This window comes from Arctopsyche grandis, chromosome 10 (assembly GCF_051622035.1).
Source record: "Arctopsyche grandis isolate Sample6627 chromosome 10, ASM5162203v2, whole genome shotgun sequence".
NCBI lineage: Eukaryota > Metazoa > Arthropoda > Insecta > Trichoptera > Hydropsychidae > Arctopsyche > Arctopsyche grandis.
This window is the reverse complement of record NC_135364.1, coordinates 1,776,811-1,804,735: the sequence shown is the minus strand read 5'-3', so window position 1 is coordinate 1,804,735 and position 27,925 is coordinate 1,776,811. Positions and strand designations below refer to the sequence as shown.

Sequence of the window (27,925 nt, the reverse complement as noted above, 5' to 3'; positions counted from 1 at the left end):
TATTTCGTATGTGCGGTATCGTGCGGTATCACTGTCAAGCTCCGTCCGAAGGGTCGAATTGGTATATATCACGGTCAAGTTAGTATAAACAATTCTATAGAATTTCAACGAGACCGCTCCAATGAATAGAAAATCCCATGTATATACCGCACGATACCGCGTATACAAAATATATTTTTTTGTATGTTTAAAACTATCTAAAAAATATATCCCACGTACAGCATACCGCATCCCTTGCTGTGTGATCGCGCCCTAACAGTAAACACACATGTGTACCACTGCCTGTATACCACCCCTCAACATTACACTCATTACATTCACACATCAAATCCCACATATATATATATATATATATATATATATATATATATATATATATATATATATATATATATATATATATATATATATACATATACATATATAATATAGTGAAAAACTTTCACTACATCCATCGATGAGAATAATAACGACTTAAATATATATATTGTCGCTAGCTCATATATGTAGTTGTCTGTAATTGTGTTGAATTGAAATAAAATACGTATTTTTCGAATATTCATTTCACAATTTATTCATTTTTCATTATGTGCATAGGTGCAAGTAATATATTAAAATGGGAACGCGGTTCTGAAATTGATTCATGATTTGTCCATTTGTCTGTACCCGGATCGTACTCCATTACTGATTTTGAATTACAACCTCCTAAAAGAATTATAATACACATTAATATTTACATCAAAGAAGAAAACGATTCGTGTTTATAAAATTGTACTGTATTTAAATGACTGAGAAACTCACCGGCGCAGATGATTTTCTCGTCGAAAGCAATCGCTTTGTGTCTACGCTTTGGTTCAGGATGACTCGTCACCGATATCCAGGCTTGAGACTTGATGTCAAATCGCTCCACCGATTTATGAACCGATAATCCATCAAAACCTCCAATAGCGTAAATGTGGTCTCCCATTGCGACAGCCTGTAAGTTGAAACAAATGGTATTCAGCGAAGATGACTTTATTATGATGTGTTTGTCTTTAAAGCTGATTGATACAAATCGATCTGTTGTACATAGGATTCGTGAATATAACAATGAATTCTTACTGCAAAACTAGTTCTGTTTTCTTTCATTGGTGGGGCTGCTGCCCATTTGTCTTGCTGTGTATCATAGATTTCCATTGTGTTTAATCTGTAACCACTTACGTCTAAACCTCCAATGGCATAAATTTCTTTTCCTACTACTGCTATTGAGCAGTAGTAGGAAAAGAATTCATTATTTGCATTTTATATGAATTCAAATTAAGTATTTATTTTAATTTTATTACATACATATAATATACGTATATATAAATATATATATATATATATATATATATATATATATATATATATATATATATATATATATATATATATATAATATATATATATATATATATATATATATATATATATATATATATATATATATATATATATATATATATATATATATATATATATATATATCATCATCATCATCATCATCATCATCATCATTTACAGCCATTCGCCATCCACTGCTGGATGAAGGCCTCTCCAACACGCTTCCACTCGTCTCTGTTTTGCGCAACACTCATCCATCTCATTCCGTACATTTTCCTAATTTCGTTCACCCATCTTCCTTGCGGTCTTCCTTTTACTCTTTTCCCTTCTCTCAGGTACCATTCAAGCACTTCTTTTGTCCACCTTTCGTCCATCCTCCTAGCTACATGACCCGCCCATTGCCATTTCAATCTCTTCACTCTATCCACTATGTCCACTACCCTTGTCATATTTCTCCCCCACGTGTTCCGCTTTCTGTCTTTCCTCGTTATGCCAAGCATACAGCGTTTCATACTTCTTTGAGTGCATTGGATTTTATTTAGCATCTTGGCGTTCAGTGTCCAAGTTTCACATCCATACGTCATCACTGGCAAAACGCATTGATCAAAGATCCTTTTCTTCAGGCAGAGTGGCATTTTTGATTTAAAAACAGCATTCATCCGTCCAAATGCACTCCATCCTAATTTCATACGTCTCTTTATCTCTTCATTTTTACTACCAGACATGTCAATTATTTGACCTAAATATAAATAATTATTTACTACTTCTACTGGTTTATCATCTAAGGGGATGCTATCAGGCATGCAATAACTATTGAACATTAGTTTAGTCTTATCTACGTTAATTTTTAATCCTACTTTTCTACTTTCCCTGTCCAGCTGTGTTAGTCTGATAAGTAGGCCAGCTGAATCACGAGCTACTAAAACTATATCGTCTGCGAACCGAAGGTGACTCAAAAAGCGACCATTGATGCTTACTCCGGCTGTATCCCAATCCAAGTTCCTGAAAACTCCCTCAAGCACCGCATTGAATAACTTGGGCGAGATTGTATCTCCTTGTCTTACTCCTTTTCCTATGCTAAATTTATCTGTACCTGAAAAAATTTTAACCGAAGCTGTGGCATTCTTATATATTGCAGCTAACAGTCCCACATAGGGTTCCGGCACTCCCTGTGTTTGTAGAGCGTTAAGTACTGCATTATGACTAACTCTATCGAAGGCTTTCTCATAATCGACGAAACCTAGGCACAATGGCCGTTGATATTCGTTGGCGCGCTCGATTAGTTCGCCAACTACTTGGAGGTGGTCCATTGTTCTGAAATTTGCCCTAAACCCTGCCTGCTCTATAGGTTGGTTCTCGTCGAGGATATTCTTCAGCCTTTCTGTAATAACCTTCGTGAAGAGCTTGTAGACCGCTGAAAGTAAACTAATGGGTCGGTAGTTCTTGATATCGCTTTTGTCGCCTTTTTTGTGTATTAAAATGATAGTTGCGTTATTCCATCCTTCTGGTATAGCTTGGTTCTGGATGCATTTGCTGAAAAGCCTAGCTAAGATATTAATTAGGGGGGGGCCGCCACATTTTAGTAAGTCAATGGGAATATTATCTTCCCCTGGGGTTTTACCGTTCTTTGCAGTTTTTAGCGCGGCCTCTACTTCGCTAGGCAATACTGCAGGAACCCTTTGGCCGTGTGTTGATTCCGGAGCGGGAAATTGACCGTTGTTGTTCTCGTAAAGTTTTGCATAGAACGTATAAACTCTGTCTATGATCTCTTCTCTATTCCTAATTATTACTCCGCTCTCTGATCTGATTGCGATCATTTGGTTTTTGCCTAAGAAAAGATCTTGTTTGCACTTTTTCAGGCTACGGTTATTCTTAATGGTATTTTCTATTAGCCTGCTGTTAAAATCCCTGACATCCCTGACTATTCTCTTCTTAATTTCCTTATTTACTAGATTATATTCTTGCTTATTATTATCCCTATCTAACTTCCTTTTATACTTAATTAGATTTTTGGTTTCCTCTGAAATTTTGCTTAGCTTAATCTGTTTCCTGAGTCCAACTAATTTCTTACCTGTTGAGGTTAGAACCGAACTAATTACAGTGTTCAATTCCTCGATGTCTGCTTCTGGGTTTAATTTCCCGTATCGATTTCCAAGTTCGAGTTCGAATTCCTTTTTCCTAGACCTTAGTTGAGCGAAATCTGGAGAGTTACTGCATCCTTTTATTAATTTCCTACGTTCGCAATTTATATTAATGGCCATCTTGGCACGGACTAATCTGTGATCGCTACCTATATCTACTTTACTTAAAACACTAACGTCTTTAACGGAGTGCAGGGCATTTGTTAGGATGAAATCGATCTCGTTTCTGTCTCCTTTAGGACTCTCCCAAGTCCACTTATTGTTGGTGTTTTTCCTGAAAAATGAATTAGTGATAAAGAGCCTGTTGTGTTCTGCGAATTCTATGAGGCGATCGCCTCTGTCGTTTCTTTGGCCGGTACCAAAATTGCCTACTGCTCTTTCTGTATTTGCCTTTTGTCCTATTTTTGCGTTAAAGTCGCCCATGATTATTTTAAAGTGGTGACGGCTATTATCGTATGCGCCCTGTATTTTTTCGTAGAAGTCTTCTATTTCCTCGTCTGGATGGCTAGATGTGGGGGCGTACACTTGGAAGATTTGACAAGTGTACCTGCTCGAGATTCTTAATACTATATAGCATATACGTTCCGATATGTCGCTTATTTCTATAATATTTCTTTCTATTCTCTTATTGATAAGAAACCCTACTCCTCCTATTCTACCATTTGGTAGCCCTCTCCAGTAGAGACAGTTACCACTTTTTAGGATTATTTGGTTTTGCTGTTTTCGTCTTACTTCACTAAGTCCTACTATATCCCAATTGATATTTTCTAATTCATTCTCTAATGCAAGCACACTTCCTTCACTCGATAACGTTCTTACATTGTATGTAGCTACATACAGATTTCTATTAGCTAAGCTATCATCCATCGTCACTCTTACCTTGTTGGAGGTTTGGATATTATTATTCTCGCATTTATCCAAGATGTGTTGAGAAAAAGGCGGTACTTGAGAGAGAATTCCATTCAAGGATTGAGTCATAGCCGCCGTAGACTCTTCTCTGTATTCAGGTCAGGTGTCGGATTTTCATCCTAGGTATCACTTGGATCACTTTGGGTTATTACATGCCATTTAACAGGGTTACTTTGTAAGTGGAAGTAGTTAGTTATGATAATAATAGATTAGCAATTGTTATACTACTTTTACAAATCTTTGTCGTGAGACGCCTCTTTGGAGACAACGGATTTATATATGTGAGTGCGGTTTGCAATTTAATATTTTAATAATAACTTTAGTAAAGAATATAAAATTACACGAATTACTTTGATATAATTTAAATATGAAAAAGAACTGATAGACAGTTGGGAAACACTGTTTCTGCTTGTTATTAAATAAAATTCGTTAAAAATTTTGCTGGAAGCAATAATGTGGAAGATTTATTGCTTCTGTGGGACAAACTATTGACTGACGGGAAAGGACCTTTTTGTTGTATTCAGGTAGGGAGATATTACGAATATACCCCGGCCGTATTGACTTTGCACAGATTTTAGACACAAAAAAAAACTAATATGACAAAATTTTACGAATTCACTGATATAAATACGCTTTACGACCGATCTGCTGATTATTTTTACACTTAAATTATACTAGGATGCAATTAGTAAAATGAGTGAGTTAAGTTTTTAGATTTAATTTCGTGCAATAGCCGGGTTTAAGCGAGTAGTAGCGGGGAGAACGCAGAAGCACGTCTTTGAATTAAGTTAATAATATTAACAGAAAAAGTTATAATTTCTGTTAAAATATGAACAGAAATAGTTAATATTATTAAAACTAATAGTTAAACTATTCTGTGTATATATATAAATATATATATATATATATATATATATATATATATATATATATATATATATATATACATGTATATATATATATATACATGTATATATATATATATTTACATGTATATACATATATATATATATATATATATATATATATATATATATATATATATATACATATATATATATATATATATATATATATATATATATATATATATATATATATATATATATATATATATATATACATATATGTAATAAAATTAAAATGAATACTTAATTTTAATTCATATTCATGCATAGCATATTTATAAGAACGATAGGGATTGCACTACCCTTATTAAATTATGAAATAAATATTTTTCTTATTAATATTTGCACACTGAGTTTAGTGATTGGCAACCAATGAATCGTAGATCATTTGGAATCCTGAGTGCAAATGTTATCGAAATCAAAGTGATTAACGAAAAAGCGCGTTTTTTTCACGTAATAGTGGAATTGTTTTCGAAACATTTATGTTTGTTGTAAATGTAATATTATTAGTTAGTGATCAAATTAGAATTTCCACGTGGTTTTCTCATTTGTCTTAAAATAAATAGACGGTCTTAAGCTAAATCTTAATTAAATCTCACTTGGGAGGGTGCTAGCAGTAATGCAAGATATCGAAATGGGTTGTAAGATAAGATGAGTTCCCGAAAAATCAGATTAGTAACTTAGTTTTTAAATAATTCTTAATATTAATTTTCCGTTAGAAAATCGACACGTTAAAAAATAAAACAAATAATGATTCACGTTAAATACCGAAGGAAAAAAAAATTCTCAAGTAAATAACCTTTCCACGGAATTTATGATTTCATTTTCATTATTCCATCCTCCAAAGATGAAAACTCGGTCATCAATGACGGTGGCTGCAAAAAACCGCCTTTCTTGCTGCATCGCTTGCAATTCTGTTGTTTTCTTTGTGACGAGATTAAAGCAAGACACCTGCGAAATTAGAAAAAAAAAAGTTTTTTATTTGGATCTGGGCAATCAACATTTGGATCTGGGCAATTAAAATTCCTCAGTTGTATGAAACCCTATTCGGATATCATGAATGTTCAGATCATTTGCAATCATCGGCCTTCTAGTTTGGTCGGAAAATCATTTTGGTCTAGCATAATGAATTGCTTCAATTAAAACAATGCTATCTATAGAACAGGTATCATACCATCAGACTGGTTAAAATCTGTTTTCGTGACGATACCGAAAAAACCAAAGGCTAAGGCATTCGGTGATCACAGAATAATCAGTTTGATGAGCCATGTTCTCAAGATATTTCAGAAAATTATACATGCAAGGATCTACACTAAATGCGAGGTAAGAATGGGTAAATCTCAATTTGGTTTTAAAAACGGTTTCGGTACAAGAGAAGCATTATTTAGTATACAGGTGCTAACGCAGCGATGTCTGGATATGAACGTCGTTGTACATATTAGGTGGGCTGAAAAGTTCATAGGCTGACACATAGATAGCGCTACTAGTATTAAATCCATATGATTTTTAGTTAGCCCTAACCTTAAAAAGACACGTGTATAAATTTGACAGCTGTCGTACTATTAGTTTGTGAGTTATAGCATTTTGAGTGAAGCAACTTTTATTAGTTTGAAAAAAATGGATAAAAAGGAATTTCGTGTGTTAATAAAGCATTGTTTTTCGGCGAAAAAAAATACTATTGAAGCCAAGGTTTGGCTTGATAAACATTATTCGGACCTTGTATCAGGAAAATCAACCGTTGAGAAGTGGTTTGCTAAGTTTAAACGAGGCGAAATGAGAACCGAGGACGATGCACGCAGTGGACGCCCCAAAGAGGCTATTACCATAAAAAAGTCCACAAAATAATTTTGGATAACCGTAAAATGAAATTGAATGAGATAGCTGAGACCCTAAAGATATCAAAGGAACGTGTTGGACATATCGTGAATGAATATTTGGGTATGCGAAAGCTCTGTTCAAAGTGGGTGCCGCGCGAGCTCACAATCGACCAAAAACAACAACGAATTGATGATTCTGAGCAGTGTTTGGAGCTGTTCAATTGTAATAAACCCGAATTTTTGCGTCGATATGTGACAATGGATGAAACATGGCTCCATAATTTCACACCGGAGTCCAATCGACAGTCAGCCGAGTGGACTGCACGTGATGAAGTGACTCCAAAGCGTGGAAAGACGCAAAAGTCGGCTGGCAAGGTTATGGCATCAGTATTTTGGGATGCGCATGGTATAATATTCATCGACTATCTTAAAAAGGGAAAAACCATAAACAGCGACTATTACGTAGCGTTATTGGAGCGTTTGAAGGACGAAATAGCGGAAAAACGGCCCCATTTGAAGAAGAAGAAAGTGCTGTTTCATCAAGACAATGCACCGTGTCACAAATCAATGAAAACGATGGCAAAATTGCATGAATTGGGCTTCGAATTGCTTCTGCATCCACCGTATTCTCCAGATCTGGCCCCCAGCGACTTTTTCCTGTTCTCAGACCTCAAGAGGATGCTCGCTGGACAGAAATTTTGCGCCGATGAAGAGGTAATCGCCGAAACTGAAGCCTATTTTGAGGCTAAAGACAAATCGTATTATAAAAATGGTATAGAAAAATTGTATGACCGCTATAATCGTTGTATCGCCCTCGAAGGCAACTATATTGAATAATAAAATCAAATTCTAACAAAAAAAAGATTTTTTCTATGCTAGCCTACGAACTTTTCAGTCCAACTGTTATATGCCTGTTTCATAGACTACGAAAAGGCATTTGATAATGTGCGACATAATAAACTAATTGAAATACTATCGCAGATAGGGTTAGACAAAAGAGATATTCGGCTAATTGGTAATCTCTACTGGAATCAGACAGCCGTAGTACGCGTCGAACGTGATACAACAGAGAGCGTAAGAATAATGAAGGGAGTTCGGCAAGGATGTGTGCTATTACCACTACTATTTAATTTATATTCAGAAAATATTATTGCTGAAGCCTTGGAAGAGATAGATTCCGGAATTACAATAAATGGCCCAGTAATTAATAACATTCGGTACGCGGATGATACAGTACTACTGACCACGAACTTCAACGACTTACAGGCAGTTGTTGTGCATAGCTCTAGGGCGGGGTTGAAGCTGAATACAGACCAAATGGATGATATTCAGCAAGTCGGCACACAATACGGTCAGCTCTCATTTACAGATAAATAACACCGTGGTGGAGAGAGTGGATGGTTTTAGATATCTTGGGTGCTATCTGGGTGAAACGTGTGAAAGTGGAAAGGAAATTCGCGTTAGAGTGGAGCAAGTAAGAGCTACATTCTTGAAATTGAAAAAAGTCCTAACCACACGTGATCTCAGTATAGCACTCCGACTAAGACTTCTACGATGCTACGTTTTCAGCATCCATCTGTATGGAACAGAAGCATGGACCCTGACGGATGCCACATGCAAGAAACTAGAGGCATTAGAGATGTGGACATACAGAAGGATGCTGAGAATCTCATGGATGGCGCGTCGTACCAATGCCGAGGTGCTTGCCCTGATGGGAAAACATGTCGAAGTGCTCAAAAGTGTGAAAAGGCGTAAATTGGAGTACTTCGGACATGTGATGCGGAACGAAAAATACGATCTCCTGCGCCTAATAATCCAGGGGAAAATCGTAGGCCAACGCAGTCGGGGCTTCGGCAGTGGTACGGCCTCAGCACCCGAGTATTATTCCGCGCAGCAATGGACAAAATAAGAATGGGACATCTACATAGTTGCTGACGTTCTATTTTTACTCACACTCTTGTATTTTCTAATGTTTTTACACTTATGGATTTACATAAATTTAGATAAATACAGTCAGGGCTATTTTTTGAAAAAAGAAGATGCTGGAACGCACTTCTCGTTATTATACTTTCGAATCATTTTTCGAATATTTTATTTCATTCAGAAAGACACAATATTTTACCATTTTGGCCAATTATATAAATATTGATTGTAAATATGGCTAAATATGGATTGTGATTCTATATGCGCACAAATATCTACTCGTGTAATTGTTGTGAAACATTAAAAATAGCGTGAAAAGAGGTTCTTCATCGTAGTGTAAAAAGGCTTGCATGTACTTAAATTGATTAGTTGAATTTGAATCGAGATTAAAATTTATGTTTGGAAGGTAACTGTCAAACTTTCTCATGAGAAGAGTAGTTGTCGAGCACGCATGACCCTGAAATTTACTGTCAAAGTATATATCGCACAAAACGATGTATACTTTAACGAAAACTTGAAGTAAGTGTATACAATAACGAATCAATGTATACATTACCAAGACTTAACCCTTAACATTAAGAGGGCTGTACAACCGAAACCTTAATTTTGTTACCGTTCCTTTCTTCGATATATATATTGAGTGAATGTATATATTGAGTGAATGCGACAATATATATCAATATATATATATTGAGTGAATGCGACAATATATATCAATATATATATATTGAGTGAATGCGACAGTTGCGCTTCGACGAGATAAAACGTATTTTAAATTGACAAAATCGAGGTTTCATACTCTCCTATTTTCTCCTCCAGAACTGGACCAATTTTTAAAAAAATTTCATCATCGGTATGAGAAAGATACTTTCAGTGCATCTATCGGCGTATTTTTTTTTAAATCGACCGTTAAATAAGCACGCTGGACTCGTTTCGTGGGTGTAAAAAAGAGGCGATTTTATAGATGTTTGGCGGCTCCTAGCTCATATAAAAAATAATTAATCAAAAAAATAAAACAATAGATGCACCCCAATGGTGGATATCCATAGTATATTAAAAAATAATCTCTAGTGCCATCATTGAGGAAGGAAGAAGTATAGTACGTTTGTATGGACAAGGCGCTGCTGTCCAGCCCTCTTAACACACACATTAATCAAAATAGACAAATATCTATTTACTTGATTTTTGTGCCAACGACCATGTGTGGAATTTGCGTGATAGATCACATTGTATACGTACATATGATTTAGATTTTAAAATGAAGGTACATATTAATGAAATGTAATGTAATGGTACCTTGTTCGTGATTTTACCGTCAATAGTACCACCCATAGTAATCAGTTTGTTATCCAACACGACAGCCATAAAATCAGCAGTTTTATTGTTCAAATTGTGATATGTAGACCATTTAGCATCGTCAGCATCGTATATTTCAATTTCACCTGAAGTCTTAAATTCATAATGGACGTTATTGATGAAACTTTAACTTGCTATTTCAAGAAATGAAAATACATATGATAAGTACTCTATCATTTTCTCCTCCGACAATTAATATCGTTTGTTGGCAGCACTTTCGAGGTTTTGAATTTAGCGACGGAAATAGAGGTTTTTTTATCGGGATTATAACGGTATTCAAATGTATCCAACAGAATTTGACAGCAACTTAATGAATCGTAACAGAGTGGTTTCACTTCATTTAATAAAAACTGAAAATTTAGAAATTCACATTGGAAAATTATAAATAAATATAGACGAATTTTAATTATCTATGAAATTGTTGGTCACGTAGCAATACCTGGATAGATAACAAAGGCAATCTGATATATTTCAACAGGGTATCTAAATGCTTTTTCCGAAACTCGTAGTTCTTTTGCACCCAAATCTTCAATCCTTGAAATGCTTGTTCTTCTCTTGCTACATTTAAATCGTCCGACTGTAAAAGTTCACCCAGTCGTTCACCACTCATATTGAGGAATTCATCTTCTTGGATTATCTGCAATATTTTTAGATAATATTATGACAAATTTATGTTCCCGTTTGCACGATATGTATTTTAAGTAATCATCGTTATATGTGACGTATGTAAGTTTTTTTTGATAAAAAGTACTTTCTCGACAATTTTCAAATTTCATTTCAAATTTCAGTTTTTTTTTGTCGAGCTAAATTGAGGGAATATATGTACATATATTGAGGGAATATAAATTGAGGGAATATATGTACATATATTTTGTGTAAATTGAGGGAGTAATGAGCAGTTGCGATATGTACATTAATAGATGCATTAAAATTAGAAAATAGGGGAAATTTTAACTGACCCAATCGCCTTATTATAGTCGAAAAAGCTTTTGTGTTTGTCCTAAAATCCATGATACAAAATACAAAATGCTAAATCGTATTTCATAGAAATATAAAAACATAAAGGCGTTCATAAGAAATACCTCCAAATAATTCTTCGCAATATAAGCTTTTGTTTTCTGGAGTAATCGCAAATATCCATGTTGTTTGGCAAAATTTTCAATGAAAATATAATTTTTGTTGTCTCTTATTTTTTCGAGGTACGCCAAACAGTATTCTTCGAGTTCACGCATCTGAATTATTTTGGAGAATTTGATAATGTTAACAGCTTGATGGAGCTGCAAGTCTGAAATGAAAATTTGGCCATGGATATGTTTATAAATGTTTTAAAAACACGCGGTTTCTATTCACCTGTGTTCTTACCTATTTTACCGAGGTAAAAGAACTTAATCGCCTTCTTGACAGACTTCGCGAGTATCTCGTCACTGTCTTCCAAAATTATTTCACTTGTTGTATCATTTATTCTACTTTTGAAGAAATCGCTATTGGTAACAAGGATCAACTTGTGCACTGGGAATCTATAATTGTCGTTTTATCGAATTAAGTGCTATTTTACATATGTATATAAATGTGCATGAAATGTACCAACCTGTTATTGCCGACTACCAAATCGATATCACACAACAAACTTTCTTCGTAAATGCCAAACATTCGCTTTAAAATTGTTTTTGCATGTCGATCGTTAACCTCTCCATTGAATTCGGACATTTTCGTGTAGAATTTTGTATAATAAATTTTAATTGCAGAACGACCGATGATAATGAACTATCACAAAAACGTGTCACCAAGTCAAGATCTGGATGCCAATTGAAGTTGTAACAATTTCTTATCGCATTGCACTGCTCCAATCAACATTGATTGCCAACTTTTACTGAGAAATCGATCTATAAACATAACGATATGTCATACTGTTCTATATATCTAGAATATAAAGTTCAAGCAATGAGGGGTTTTTTGATAAATTTGGAGACAAAGCCTTGATATTGAATGATAATTAATCTGTGATATGTTGTTAATTAGACCAAATTTTGTTTCGAAAACCACTTCTTCAGGAATATATTCTTGACATACCTTTTTATTTATTTACAAGAGTTAATAAAGATTAATATTTCTAATTTTGGACATTGATTTTATAACTATATTTTTCCAAATCAATGTATTTCCCAAAAACAAATATTATTATATTAGCCGTTATATGTATATATTTTATGTGGCATTAGTCCACTTTTCTTAATTTCGAGAAATATCTCACGAAACATTAAATATAATGTTTTGCGTTTAACAATATTTAAAAAATACCGGTGGCCTGTGATACGTTTATTCTGATTTTTCGAGATTATCGTATTAAAAAGAGTAAAATTGAACGTATCGAATCAAAAGAAGTGACAAAATTTTGTGAATTAAGTCAAACAGAAATAGTTAATATTATTTTTGTAATTGAAAATTGGACTTTCAAATATAACGGCTCATTATTGATACATAAAATATATTCATTTTTAAGTAACATTCAAATATTCTGTTTGATGAATCATTGTACATAAATGTTTCCGAAAAGTCGTTTTCTGCTATTATTTTTAAATAAATTAAAATTTTTATCGTGTTTCATTTAATTTCTGTTAAATAAACGTACGTTCTAGTAAAAATAATATTACTTAACAAAAGAAGAAATTAAAGAGATTTAAAATTTTCATTTGCACATAAATTTTGTAATTTTTAAGAAACCGAGAATATGTTTTTGGAAAATTTGTAGTTAATTTATTTGTTTATTTTTTACATACTTATTTTTTCATCTTGTTTATATTTGCTTTGTACACATGAAATGTACATTCTCAAAAAAATTATAATTTCTTGACAAATTATTGGTTAATTGAGGGAAAATTATAAATTTTACCTTATATTCGATATTATCGATGATTAAATTATCTATAATTTCCTTTTCTCCAATTTCAAAAACTACATTATACCTGAACAACATGGTTTTTTTAAGGGGAGATCGGTAGAGACTAACCTGCTTAATTTCACTAGTACTCTCACATCTTATATGGACAAACGAATCCAAATAGACGTCGTTTATACGGATTTCTCTAAAGCTTTTGATAAAATCAATCACAACCTATTACTCAATAAACTTTGGTCCCTCGAAATCCGAGGAAATTTATTTCGTTGAATCTCTTCGTATATACTAAATCGTCACCAAATCATAATTCTCAATGGTTTTAGATCATCACTTAGACATATTCCTTCCGGTGTCCCACAAGGGTCGCATTTAGGTCCCTTATTCTTTTTACTCTATATTAATGATATCTCATACATCTTCAAACATTCCTTTATACTTCTTTACGCTGATGATTTAAAAATTTACAAACCTACATATATACACCATAGACGATTGTCATAAGATACAAGAAGATCTAGATAGATTCTCTATATATTGTTTAAATAATGATCTTTTTATTAATCTAGAAAAATGCTCTATTTTAAATTTCACTAGAAATAAGTCAATTATTACTAATCAATATCAATTAAATCATTCAATCCTTAACACGTCATCTTCTATTAAAGATCTTGGTGTAATACTCAATAATAAACTAGATTTCTCTGAACATATTTCTTTTATTACCAACAAAGCATTTAAATCTCTTGGATTCCTACTCCGCTCAACAAAACCCTTTAATGATCCTTATGTACTAAAATTACTTTATTTTTCCTTTGTAAGGTCTCACCTTGAATTTGCCTGAATTATCTGGTCACCTTTTTATTTATCCCATATTAATTGTATTGAGAAAGTTCAACTTAAATTTATTAAATCCTTACGCTACCTTTTTCCTACCTATACCCATTCTACTGTTTCCGACATTTTAAAAATCCTTTCTTTTAACAATCTTTCTGTCAGGCGACGACATACTGATGCTATATTCTTCTTTAAGCTCATAAATGGTTTCCTTGATTGTTCTGATTTACTGAATAAGGTTAATTTCAGAATCCCAGTTCGATACTCTAGACGCGTTGCACTCTTTTCACTTGATCCTTTCAATATTAATTCCCAAAAATATTTTTATCTGCAGCGCGTTTATCGTATGTTTAACGGAGAGCTGAATGAGGTTGATCTGTGTGGTATTTCCCTACATCAATTCAGGTCTAACATCAAGAGAATCTTTTAATAGAATATTTCCAATATTTTTATACTTTAGTTTAGTTATGTAATGTGCTATTTAATCATATTATAGCTTTCATTCTTTTCCTTTTCATTTGTTTATTTTGTATTTACCTTTTTCATTTATTTTATACTAGCTGTATTACCCGGCTTCGCTCAGTGTTTATAATATAAACCGCTTTAACATGACTAAGCTAATAGTAAACATTAAAAAAAAAAAAAAAAAAAAAATATATAATATATATATATAAAAATAAAATCAAAAAATTTTTTTTAAAAAATAAAAAAAAAAAATTTGCCTTCTAGGGCTCCGCCCTCAGCGCCCCCCTGAGCCTTTGCCTTCTAGGGCTTCGCCCCTCCACGCCCCCATGAGCAATTGCCGTTTAGGGCTTCGCCCCCATGATCGGTTGCCTTTTAGGGCTTCGCCCCTCCGCGCCCCCATGATTAAATGCCGTCTAGGGCTTCGCCCCCCTTAGTTAATGCCTTTTAGGGCTTCGCCCCCCGCGCCCCCAAGATTAATTGCCGTTTAGGGCTTCGCCCCCCTTAGTTAATGCCTTTTAGGGCTTCGCCCCTCCGCGCCCCCATGATTAAATGCCGTCTAAGGCTTCGCCCCCATGATCAGTTGCCTTTTAGGGCTTCGCCCCTCCGCACCCCCATGATTAAATGCCGTCTAGGGCTTCGCCCCCCTTAGTTAATGCCTTTTAGGGCTTCGCCCCCCGCGCCCCCAAGTTTAATTGCCGTTTAGGGCTTCGCCCCCATGATCAGTTGCCTTTTAGGGCTTCGCCCCTCCGCGCCCCCATGATTAAATGCCGTCTAGGGCTTCGCCCCCCTTAGTTAATGCCTTTTAGGGCTTCGCCCCTCCACGTCCCCATGGTTAATTGCCATCTAGGGCTTCGCCCCCCTTAGTAAATGCCTATTAGGGCTTCGCCCCTCCGCGCCCCCATGATTAAATGCCATCTAGGGCTTCGCCCCCATGATCAGGTGCCGATAAGGGCTTCGCCCCTCCACGTCCCCATGGTTAATTGACGTCTAGGGCTTCGCCCCCATTATCAGTTGCCTTTTGGGGCTTCGCCCCTCTGCGCCCCAATTATTAATTGCCGTTTAGGGCTTCGCCCCCCTTAGTTAATGCCTTTTAGGGCTTCGCCAAAAAATTTTTTTTGCCTTCTAGGGCTCCGCCCTCGGCGCCCCCCTGAGCCTTTGCCTTCTAGAGCTTCGCCCCTCCACGCCCCCATGAGCAATTACCGTTTAGGGCTTCGCCCCCATGATCAGTTGCTTTTTAGGGCTTCGCCCCTCCGCGCCCCCATGATTAAATGCCGTCTAGGGCTTCGCCCCCCTTAGTTAATGCCTTTTAGGGCTTCGCCCCTCCACGTCCCCATGGTTAATTGCCGTCTAGGGCTTCGCCCCCATTATCAGTTGCCTTTTAGGGCTTCGCCCCTCCGCGCCCCCATTATTAAATGCCGTTTAGGGCTTCGCTCCCCTTAGCTTATGCCTTTTGGGGCTTCGCCCCTCCGCACCCCCATGATTAAATGCCGTCTAGGGCTTCGCCCCCATGATCAGTTGCCTTTTAGGGCTTCGCCCCTCCGCGCCCCCATTATTAAATGCCGTTTAGGGCTTCGCCCCCCTTAGTTAATGCCTTTTAGGGCTTCGCCCCCCCGCGCCCCCAAGATTAATTGCCGTTTAGGGCTTCGCCCCCCTTAGCTAATGCCTTTTGGGGCTTCGCCCCTCTGCGCCCCCATTATTAAATGCCGTTTAGGGCTTCGCTCCCCTTAGTTAATGCCTTTTAGGGCTTCGCCCCCCCGCGCCCACAAGATTAATTGCCGTTTAGGGCTTCGCCCCCCTTAGTTTATGCCTTTTAGGGCTTCGCCCCTCCGCGCCCCCATGATTAAATGCCGTCTAAGGCTTCGCCCCCATGATCAGTTGCCTTTTAGGGCTTCGCCCCTCCGCGCCCCCATTATTAAATGCCGCTTAGGGCTTCGCCCCCCTTAGCTAATGCCTTTTAGGGCTTCGCCCCTCCGCGCCCCCATGATTAAATGCCGTCTAAGGCTTCGCCCCCATGATCAGTTGCCTTTTAGGGCTTCGCCTCATAAGGCTGCGCCCCATGGGGCTTCGCCCCATGAGGCTGCGCCCCCCTGCGCCCCCTTCGGGGCCCCATGGGGATACTTACATACAAAGGATACACCAAGGATACTTACATACAAAGTCTCTTTCCAAATTATAGATTAGATTTGTAAATTTCAATTTCTTCTTATATTACTATAGTTTAATTATGCAATGTACTACATATTTTGTCATGCCTTTATTCTTTACTTTTTAATTTGTTTTCCTTATATTTATCTTTTTCATTTTTGTAAAAATCTATTATTGGACTCGGATGTTACATATATTATTTATTTACTTTTTGTTTTTTTTATACCTATCTCTGTACATCCTGTCTGTTGATTTTTCAATTAATAAAATAAATAAAATAAATAAATAAATAAATAAAAAAATGTGAACTGTTTTTCAACAAACGCTTTATGAATATTTGTCATATGATTCGATATGTGGAATAATGAAATGATATAATCTTATCATATATGTATATATGTATGTATTGTATAAATGAGATTGTAAAGTACACGTTTTGATAGCAGTTGAGTCGAATTCTGATCGTATGACTAACATTGAAAAATTGGCAAACTACAGATTTTCATCATTTATCGATTGAAATTATGGTCAAAATTATTTTTTTATAGTACAAATTTTACACATGTGTGTCATTTCTTACGTTAAAATTCGTTGTTATTATTTTTTGTTTACTCCTTGTCTTCAGTTTTTTTTTAAATTTAAGAATTAATGACCTATCCGATGTCCATTTATTACAGAGCGATATACCAAAGATTCTCTAAATGATTGACTACTGGTAGTCGTCTATCGTTCAGGATCAATTAGTTCTATAATAAGTATATTGTCTGATATTATATATATACATATATATGTAGGTATTCTCCTATATATGTAATAAACATATACATATATATTTTAGATGTTTTTCTTAACTCGAAGTAGTACTTGAACACTTGCGCTTAAAAAATTTTAATGTTCGTCTTTGAAACCGTAATTAAATTGAAATTTTATATCAATAATTTTTATTTTGTGTGCGTCATGTCATAAAAGATTTTTTTTATGAAGATCTTTTTGAATGAATTTTTGTGGTATTCGGTAAATTGCTTGAATTTAATTGTTCGAATGTCATATTGCTCGAAATACGATATCTTGGATTGTCGATTGATCGAAAGACAATTAAAAAATGCTATGAAATTGGCTATATATTTATTGGACAGTATTTTTTAAATTTATTATTATTCGTGCTTTACAATGAAACTATGTACTACATATTTATTTATTTATTTATTTTAAACAGACCATTGTGGCATAACAGGAATTCCTAAAGCGCCACAATGGTCAAAAAATATAACACAAAAAAGAAAAAAAACAAAATAACAATTAAACATAAACATAAATACATCCAATATACATATGTATACGCATTACCGAGTATGGTAATTTGCCTCGGTATTTGTATGTTTATCTATACATATACATACCAGTGGTGTGCCGTGAAAATCTCTCTGTTGTTACCGCACAGCTTTACTTACGCGTGCGGTTACGAGCAGGATATAAGTAGACTCGATATGACGTCAGCTAGTCTCCTTGCATACGTAAGTGTGGGTTCTAAATTGCACTGAATAGTAGCGCAGTTTCGAGAAGTCATTATTTTCAAAGACGCTCAAAGAGAACTTACTCAATAGAATTCCACAAAAAAAGGTTAGCACCCTCGGATAACATACAAATACCCCTTGACACTTTTTGTGGAATTATATTGCGTTAGTTCTCTTTGAGGATCTTTGAAAGTTTGGATGTCTAGAGAGTGCAACTATCTCGAGTGCATTTTTCCGGTCACCGTAAGTATGTAAGGCTGTGCGATTAAAATAGGGAGATCCCACTGATATTATACATAGATATGTCCGTACGTAAGTACATATATATACATTAATTAAAAATATATATTATCAAATAGCTTTCTTTGTATTTCGTCCAGTTGACATTTGAATAATCCGTATTTCGAGCAATGTGACATTTGAATGAACCCGCACTTGATTTCGAGCAATTCACGTAGAAACAGTTTTTATACGGTTTTACAAAGCATTGAATTGAAAATAGAAAGAAAATCCGTCGATTCGCATTCAAAAACATTCTGAATCATATTTTACTTCGAATACACCGATAGAAAGTGAAAATGGAATACGAACGGAAATATAAAAACAAGATTACCCATTTCCGGTTCTGTTAGTGGGGTATCTCGCAATAATAACAAAGGCCGTCCATGCAATAAAAGCAATCCCCTACTCTTTTCGTGTTTTTTTTTTTTAATATTCAATAAGCATCCCGATACTAAATATACGGCGCGAGACCCCGACCTCTGACCTGGAGTCCCACGTCACGTCGTACCTTTTCCGAATCGCAATTTTACGGCATATTTTTATATTGAATACATTCCGGTTCAGATATTGGCGATTTCCCATCCACCACTCTGCTTTCGATTCCTCCCTCCTCCTCTTCCACCCCCTAACATCCGCGAAGGGCTAAGCTTTCCCTTTGTCTATTGAATAATACGATTTTTCCGGGTCTCGAAACCTTCCGCTCGCTATTATTCCGGGGATGTCGAAATGTAGAGTGCTTGTTTTCGTGTCAAACGTCATACTTAATTCTTTCAACAAGTAGTATATGTAAGTAGATATTTGTTGACATTTCCTAAGATTGTTGAATTCTATTAATTAATATGTCTAGTTGCTTTTTATGTCATATTATTTATTTAGATTATGCCCTCATATTGTTTTTTTATAATAAAAAATGACAACTGTAAATAAACAATGATAAGATAACATGTTTTTTTGAATGATAAGATAACATGACTTTTGGCCGAATGGATACTTGGCCGACATACGTTATGCCGAAGGACTCGTGGCTGAAGGGACATTAGGTCGAAGGACTTTTGGTTGCTCGGACGTTTGGATGAATGGACGTTTGGCTGAACGGATGTGTGATCGAAAGGACTTTTGATTAAAAATTTTAATTACTTTAATTTATTTATAATCAGCGTTAAATGGCGAATGGATTTGAATGACCATGATGATGGTAAAAAATGGATAAATTAAATAAAAAATGTAATATCACTGCAGATTATTATTTTATTTGTACTGTAATTTTTTTGTAAAAATATATAGTATGAAAATAAAAATTAAACATAATTCAATAATGACGCAAAAAAAAATTTTAAGGTGCCATTAAGAGGGCTGTACACCCAAAACCTTAATTTTGTTACCGTTCCTTTCTTCGATATATATATTGAGTGTATGTATATATTGAGTGAATGCGACAATATATATCAATATATATATATTGAGTGAATGCGACAGTTGCGCTTCGACCAGATAAAACGTATTTTTAATTGACAAAATCAAGGTTTCGTATTCTCCTATTTACTTCTCCAAAACTGGACCAATTTTTAAAAAAATCTCATCATCGGTATGAGAAAGATACTTTCTGTGCATCTATCGGCGTATTTTTTTTTAAATCGACCGTTAAACAAGCACGCTGGACTCGTTTCGTGGGTGTAAAAAAGAGGCGATTTTATAGATGTTTGGCGGCTCCTTGCTCCTATAAAAAATAATTAATCAAAAAAATAAAACGATAGATGCACCCCAATGGTGGATATCCATAGGATATTAAAAAATAATTTCTCTAGTGCCATAATTGAGGAAGGGAGAAGTATAGTACGTTTGTATGGACAAGGCGCTGCTGTCCAGCCCTCTTAAGCCCATTAAGTGCCTTAAACACATCTGCTATTTACTATTAGTATTTTCAAATAAATTGTATTTTGATCGATTTTGTAAAAAATCACATTGTTACAAACCTCCTATACGTTTTTAATATTAAACGTTAAAAATTAATAATTGTATACTGAAATTATTCAAAGCTCATTAAAAACACATATATTAATCAGAAATCACTTCATAGTATCATAAAAAAATATTTTTCTAATAAACAATTAAAATTTTCATTCGGCCAAACGTCCGTCGGCCAAGTGTCCGTTCGGCCAAACTTCCGTTCGGCTAAACGTTTGTTCGGCCAAAACGTCCGTTTGGCCAACCGTCCATTCCGCCAACCGTCCGCTCGGCCAAACATCCGTCGGCTTAGTGTGCGTCGGCCAAATGTCCATTTGGCCAATGGTCCGTCATCCGTTTTCACAACATTTTAATTTTTTTATAATTTTCAAGGTAAGTGCCTTAATTCATTTTCGTATTTATTAATTTTTTCCCGCATCATTGATTGAAAATGACTGTTCTATAGTATTAAACGAGCAATAATTGAATGTTTCTCAAAATTAAATTTGATAAAATTATCCTCACTCAACTCCCCTACGAATTCTCGCGCCCTTAAAATGTGATGATATTAAAATTGTGTGGCCCACGGTCTTCTAATCCCCCGTGTATTGGCGATCGGAAACAGAATAAATAAAAATTATATATTATGCGTAATTTAAAAGTTTTGGTTACTTTTGCAATAATCGAGTCTGTTGATGGAAACGTTTTAGGTTTCAATTGATAGAACTGAAGTAGCTCGTTGAAGTCTCTTTTGTTCCGTTGGGCAAACACGAAAATCGCTCACGCAAATTTGCGAAAATCCCGACAAATTCCCGGATAAATGGAAGTGTCCGTCCATCCGGAACACAATGCGGAAAATGTGTGTCCCAGGTAAGCGGAAAACGTCTCGAGCTTTCAATTGCTCTTCCGGATTTAATCCGATCGTTGTAGGAAAACTATTCCGTCATCAAATCCGTTGGACAGAGCGAGCAGTCGGCCGGGAAAACGGGAGTCTCCGTAATCCGGAAATGCGGTCCGATACGAGAGCGATTGTGTGCGATACGTGCCCTGGTCGAAATCCTAAGGTTTTCCGCTGAAACGGACTTCTACGTTTGATTCGCTCTAAATTTTACAATATCTGTATATTTCGCATGAGGGACTAAGCCAGTACTTAAGTACAATCGTATTATCATAGCTTTGTTTTATTTATTTTTTTGTATTTAATATCTTATAACTACTTTTCAATGCTAGTATGATGAATGAATTCACGATTTTGTCTTGTATGCAAAATTTAATATGGTACAATAACAGAATTTACCGTTCAATAAATAAAAAAAATATATAAAAAAACTCTGGAAAGGTTTACTAACTTGTATTAAGAATCCCAGCCTTTTATTGGCCCGTAAACAAATATTATATACATATGTGTTGTTTAAAACAAAAATTGTACCATGTACATATGTGGTAGGGATAAATCAAACGATCTGAAGATCTTGTCGCATTGAGAACACAGCATTTTTGAATGCTTAAAGTTAAGTTATTTTCGACAGACCAATTTAACAACGCATTTAAAGTCTAACTGGAGAAGGGACATATCTGTCTTATAGTGACATAACTATAACTTGACATTGACATTGACTTAACTGTTATACAGTAATAGTTTTAGGTTATCAGAGAATTAAATATAGATAGTCCGAATATTTTATTACTTCTGAAATGTCGTTAATATAAATTAAAAACAACAATGTCCCCAGATTGGACCCCTGAGGCACCTCAGAATGTGAAATAAATTCCCCTGAAGAATTGGGGTAATAATAGACAAATTGCCTCCAATTCTCAAAGTAATCTTCAAGAATTCGCATTAGACCATTTGATTAGCCAAAATGTCTTAATTTTACAAATTAAGTACTATAGTCAACCAGATCAAAGGTCTTCATGAAATCAGTATATACTACATCAACTTGATTTCTGATATCAACCGATTTGGTTGCGTAAGTTGAAATGCCAAAATTAAATCGAAGTTTTAATTTGTTAGTTCAAAGGATGTGTATCTTATTGGGGCTTCCAAGTCGGTTTAAATCGACACCCGGCTTTTTGACCATTTTTCAAAAAACCGAAAACCGGATTTTTTGGCTCGATCAACCGGCTTTTTAAGATTTTCTTTAATTAATGTTTTTTTCATTAAAATTAACAATTATGAATTTCAAATTTCTATGAAAAATAAAAATAAATGTGTATATCTAAACTCTCTTAGGGAATATGCTTTTATTCATTTGAACAACAAAAAAGGTACAACACTTAGCGGTTTCTTTGAGATTTAGTAATGGACGAAGAACAGGTCATAAACCAATAAAATATGATTGAAAGTAGTTTCAATGACCTACACAAGTTCAGGTATAAAAGTATAAGAAACATTATTATCGAAAAATCTTGTACTTGACAATAAGAAAAGTAGTCGTGAACTCGAATGCTTTAGATGCATGGGAATTTCCGGAATATAATTGATTTTTCTTCGAAGGAATTGGAAGCCTTTCAAATTTTAAGGCCACATACCTACATTTTATTATAGTTTTAAAATTTTTGTGATATACCGTTTCTAATAAGTTTGTTTCCGAAATTTGCAACGGTTTGACAAGCTTTTGGAATTTTAAAGTAAAACAGATGCGTAAAAATAACTTTGAAAGATGGAAATATTTCAACTCAGAGCGAATCTCAGCAGTGTTCTTAATATCTTATTCACAATTCCACAATTATAGTTTTTCCGCGAGGTAACACACTATTTTTTGTATAATATATTCTTGATAGTTGCTTATTTAAATCATTTAATTATTTGTGCGTATTTAGGATCTGCCATTTTACGTCTGTGATTTATATGCAATACAAATTGTATTATTTGTAATATTTGTAATAATAATATATAATAATGATCTTATGAAAGTTCATAATGTATATAACTCAATTTAATTTATAAAAAACTATTTTTTTGCATAATAAAATATATATTTACATTTTTTTTCGATATAAAAATTTTAAACTTAAAAAAAATTTCTGAAACCGGTGAAAGCCGACCAACCGGATTTTTATTTGTAAAAAAAAGAAAACCAGATTTTTCTTTCGCCGTTTTTTGGAACCCCTAGTATCTTATAAATATTATATACATACATATACCTATACAATATTGTGTATGGTATAATACGATGAAAATAAGCATGTAATCATCTCAATAGACTTATGTATGTACATATACATATATGTTTTAAGTCGATGAAATTCGGCATGAGATGCAAAGTGAGGTTTTGTTATTACCTTGATCCAATATGGATAAGGCTTTTGGTTCATTGTAAATTTCAACACACTCTCGAGTGTGTATATAATAATAAAAATACGGGCTTAGTCGAGTATCACTACGGTAAAAGCACCGTACAGCAATTCCATTGTTGACAATTTATGAAAATTAAATTCCGGCCCGTGGCATAATTCCGGATTTTCGAACCCGGATGTTATTTGGAAGCGGCGAGGCTTAGCGAAGAATTTTCTTCATCTGAAAAAGTCGCTGAAATACGCGAGATCGTGCGATATCGGATTTAATAAACGTCATAGAGATTAGACTCGTGCTTTAAAGCTCGCTGAAATAAATTATTCGGATATGATTAAAGTGTGCTTAATTTACTGTTGTTTTATTATAATACATTTGAGATTTATCAGATCCAATATACGAATATGTAGTACTACCACATTTTACTTAGACGTTTCGTATAGAGTTTGTGTAACATTTTAGCATTCCTCTTTATTTTATTTTATGTGTTTTAACCTATTCGAAAAATAAAATGGCATTCATGCGAAGGGTATTTTCCTTTTAAAAAGAATGGCTTTTCTCGCTCTCTCGAAACCGTTTTGTACGAGAGATTTTATCAGTTCAACTTCTGCCATTTGAACATTCTTTATTGAAATTCGTTTTTTTTTTTTTTTGAAGCCTTTCATTTTTATTTGGTTCGAATTAAAATATCAAATGTGTATATATAGATATACGCGTATTATGTACGTATATATTTTTATTATATCATTTTCTCGATTGTTATTACTGTTATTATATAAATGATCAAACTCGCTTATGTTATTGGATTAATAATGTAATAACGTAAACGCTTCATTAGTCTTTTGATTAATCGCGACACGATATATGACGTTAATATGTTATTATTATTACGATGTTTCTAATGAAAATAATAATAATACGTAATATTTATCTTCCTAGAGATTTTTCTTTCGCAGTCATCCTTTGACTTAATAAATTAATACTTTCCCCGAAATAATTCCGGAAAATTGGCAATTTACGTAATCCAAACAATATATCATCAACATTTAATTTAGAACTCGCATTGGTGACAATATTTTTACTGTAATTTTATATGATAAACTTGACTTAATAATTTTTACGACATATTAAAATGATTTTTATTAAATATGAGTGGTACCAAACCATAACGTTTCAAGTGCCAGAAAATTAATTATTCAAGAGAGATTTAAAACTATTTAATTATATAAATAATGCATAAATTCATTCCTGCAATATTTATCAATATAAACTGTAATTGTTCTGCGAGGTATTATAATCATTCAAAGACAAACAATATATTTTAGATATAAGATAAAAAGCGTATTGTTTTAAGTGCCAAATGATGGCACTTAAAACAATACGTTTTAAGTGCCATCATTTGTGTCACCAGTAAGTGATATAATAACGTTGTATGTACCACCTTCATAATAATAAATGGATAACTTCTATAGTGTCGTTTTTTTCAACTCTCAAATGTAACCCTAATCATCTTGGCCGATGATATCATCAATTTTTTATACGTTATGACCTAAATTTTCCACCCCTAAGAATTAACAAAATTGTTTTAAGATGCACATACACCACAAATTACGTATAAAACGCATTTGAGCCCATGTGGCACTTTCAACGCTATTGTTTGGCACCACTCATATATTGCTTTCAAATAAGTTTATGTACTTTATAAAAAAAAATCTTGTACTTTATAACATTTTCATTTTTTCTTCCCCTATATTACTGTTCTCATATTATTTGAACTGTTGTCTGTTTTTTCTCGATCATAATATATAACTATGTATGTATGAAAAATTCGGACCAAATTCGATCAAGTGGTTTAGAGTTATTAAGAAACATACAGAATGAAAGGCATTCAATTTTATATGTATTATAATACATATATGTAGTACATACATACATATATCAATAATATATAATACATTTATCAATTTTATAATTTTATATATATTATAATACATATATGTAGGTATAGGTTGATATTTTGCCTTTATCTTTAGTTTGCGCACTTTTTCATGGCTCGTCTAAATATTTCTTTATATAACACGATTCATAAAAAAATATGTTTACAGTATATAAATAGTCTATTTGATTTTTTATTTTATTTTATTAATTGAAAAATTAACAGACAGGATGTACATAGATATGTATAAAAAAACAAATAGTAAATAAATAATATATGTAACATCCGAGTCCAATAACAGATTTTTACAAAAATGAAAAAGATAAATATAAGGAAAACAAATTAAAAAGTAAAGAATAAAGGCATGACAAAATATGTAGAACATTGCATAATTAAACTATAGTATTAAAATATTGGGAAAAGGTTATAAAATAGAATATAAGAAGAAATTGAAATTTACAAATATAAAACAAATGAAAAAGGTAAATACAAAATAAACAAATGAAAAGGAAAAGAATGAAAGCTATAATATGATTAAATAGCTCATTATTTATTTATTTGCACAAATTGTATTTCTAGTAATTTATCTGGAATCGTCAAATTTCAGCCATTTTACTTAATATGTACATACATATATACATATATATATATATATATATATATATATATATATATATATATATATATATATATATATATATATATATACTATAATATTTGTTAGAAATTAGTTTTTTTTTTAAATGAATTACATTTAAACACTATTGAAATTATATGAAAAAAACTACTCTAAATCCGGCAGAATAGACTTGTGGTAAGCATATAATGCTTTGATCAAAGTGGTTACGGGTTCAAATCCCACTGGTTTCTGCTGGTCAGACATTGGATGTGTGACTCCAGGTCCATTGTTTCCTATGAGATTTTGCCAATTTATCTGATTTTTATTGAAACGGTTCCAAAAAATTGGCAACTTTACTCATTTTCAACGTTGTTAATTAATTAATTGTTATTTCGAGAACACGAAATAAAAATTAATTAATTAATTAATTACAGAATTAATCCATTTAGACGTCTATGGATTTTAGATTTGTACATAATTTTTACAATTCTACATACAATAAATACAGAAGATTCGTGACAACAGGAAAGATGATTTTTTGCCAATTATGAGGAACCGTTTCAACAATGATCACATACGATTGGCAAACACTGATAAGAAACGATCGATTTGGAGTCACAATTACCCCCAAATCTAACCAGCAGTATAGCGGATCGGATCGAACCCACTGATCACTGTAGGTACTCTATATACACATGTATCTCCTAAATATGCTACAATACTGTTATGTACCTCGCTTATCAATGTAGTCGACTAACCAGTAGGGATAAGACACACCATTGATCTGTGGCACACCTAATTTAATAAGTAGCACCATTGATTTGTGGCACACCTAATTTAATAAGAAACACCATTGATTCATAGCACACCTTAAAATCTGACTAACCAAAATGCGCTACCATTGAGCCATACTGCTGGCTAATTATCATTTTAAAGACTTCGATTAAGTCGCCTTTCATTCGTCTCGTCTCTAGTGTAGTGAGATTAATTATTTTCAACCTTTCGTTTATTAAGTGATTTAAGCTCAGAAGGTATCTGTGGAATTCTCCTTTGTACTCTTTCGATTTAATTTAAATAAAATTGTCGACATAGACATGATAAGGTGGATTTTATATTATACACTATCTGTACCCGGCATGCTTTGCGATGCCACAATAACGCGTGCAATTTCCGTTCCCGTTCCACAGACATTCAATTTTATATATAGGTATAGATATATTTGTTGACGTGGGCCATCCGCTGTGTGTTTGTGGTACAGCCCTGAATGGTCAGTACATTCGAGTGCGAGGTAGGCGTGGCGCGATTATCGTCACACTCGCGTGATGCGTTGAAGGCGGGAGGATAGCTTTACTTTCGCGTAAGTAAAATGGCAATTACGAATAATATTATTAAGAGGTTTTTTCACAGTAATCTTCCCGGACATGCATACAACAAATCCTGAAAATTCCATCGTAATCGGTTCAGTGGTTTAGGAGTCTATTCGAGACACACACACAGACATTCAATTTTATATACATATTATATATAAGAAGATATACTGCTTGCACAAAAAAAAGCACATGTCCGTTCGTGAATTTAC

At 34.0% G+C, this 27,925-nt stretch overlaps 2 protein-coding genes across 2 annotated transcripts in view; both read right to left on the bottom strand.

The window, feature by feature from the left end:
* Nucleotides 1-552: 552 nt before the first annotated feature.
* The window catches only part of LOC143917917 (kelch-like protein 35), a 225,487-nt gene continuing 198,114 nt past the window's right edge, over nt 553-27,925 (bottom strand). Inside the window, exons 4-7 of the mRNA XM_077439543.1 lie at nt 6,120-6,271; nt 1,102-1,186; nt 802-976; nt 553-705 (exon numbers count right to left, since the gene is read on the bottom strand). Coding sequence (XP_077295669.1) covers nt 572-705; nt 802-976; nt 1,102-1,186; nt 6,120-6,271 — 546 coding nt within the window. The 3' untranslated portion in view covers nt 553-571. The remainder of the gene's footprint in view (nt 706-801; nt 977-1,101; nt 1,187-6,119; nt 6,272-27,925) is intronic.
* Nucleotides 10,590-12,271, bottom strand: LOC143918229 (kelch-like protein 1). The gene is made up of 5 exons (XM_077440005.1): nt 12,005-12,271; nt 11,779-11,933; nt 11,499-11,701; nt 10,856-11,053; nt 10,590-10,766 (listed from the first exon to the last, which is right to left on the bottom strand). The coding sequence occupies exons 1-5, from the start codon at nt 12,121-12,123 to the stop codon at nt 10,590-10,592; spliced, it is 852 nt and encodes a 283-aa protein (XP_077296131.1). The 5' UTR covers nt 12,124-12,271.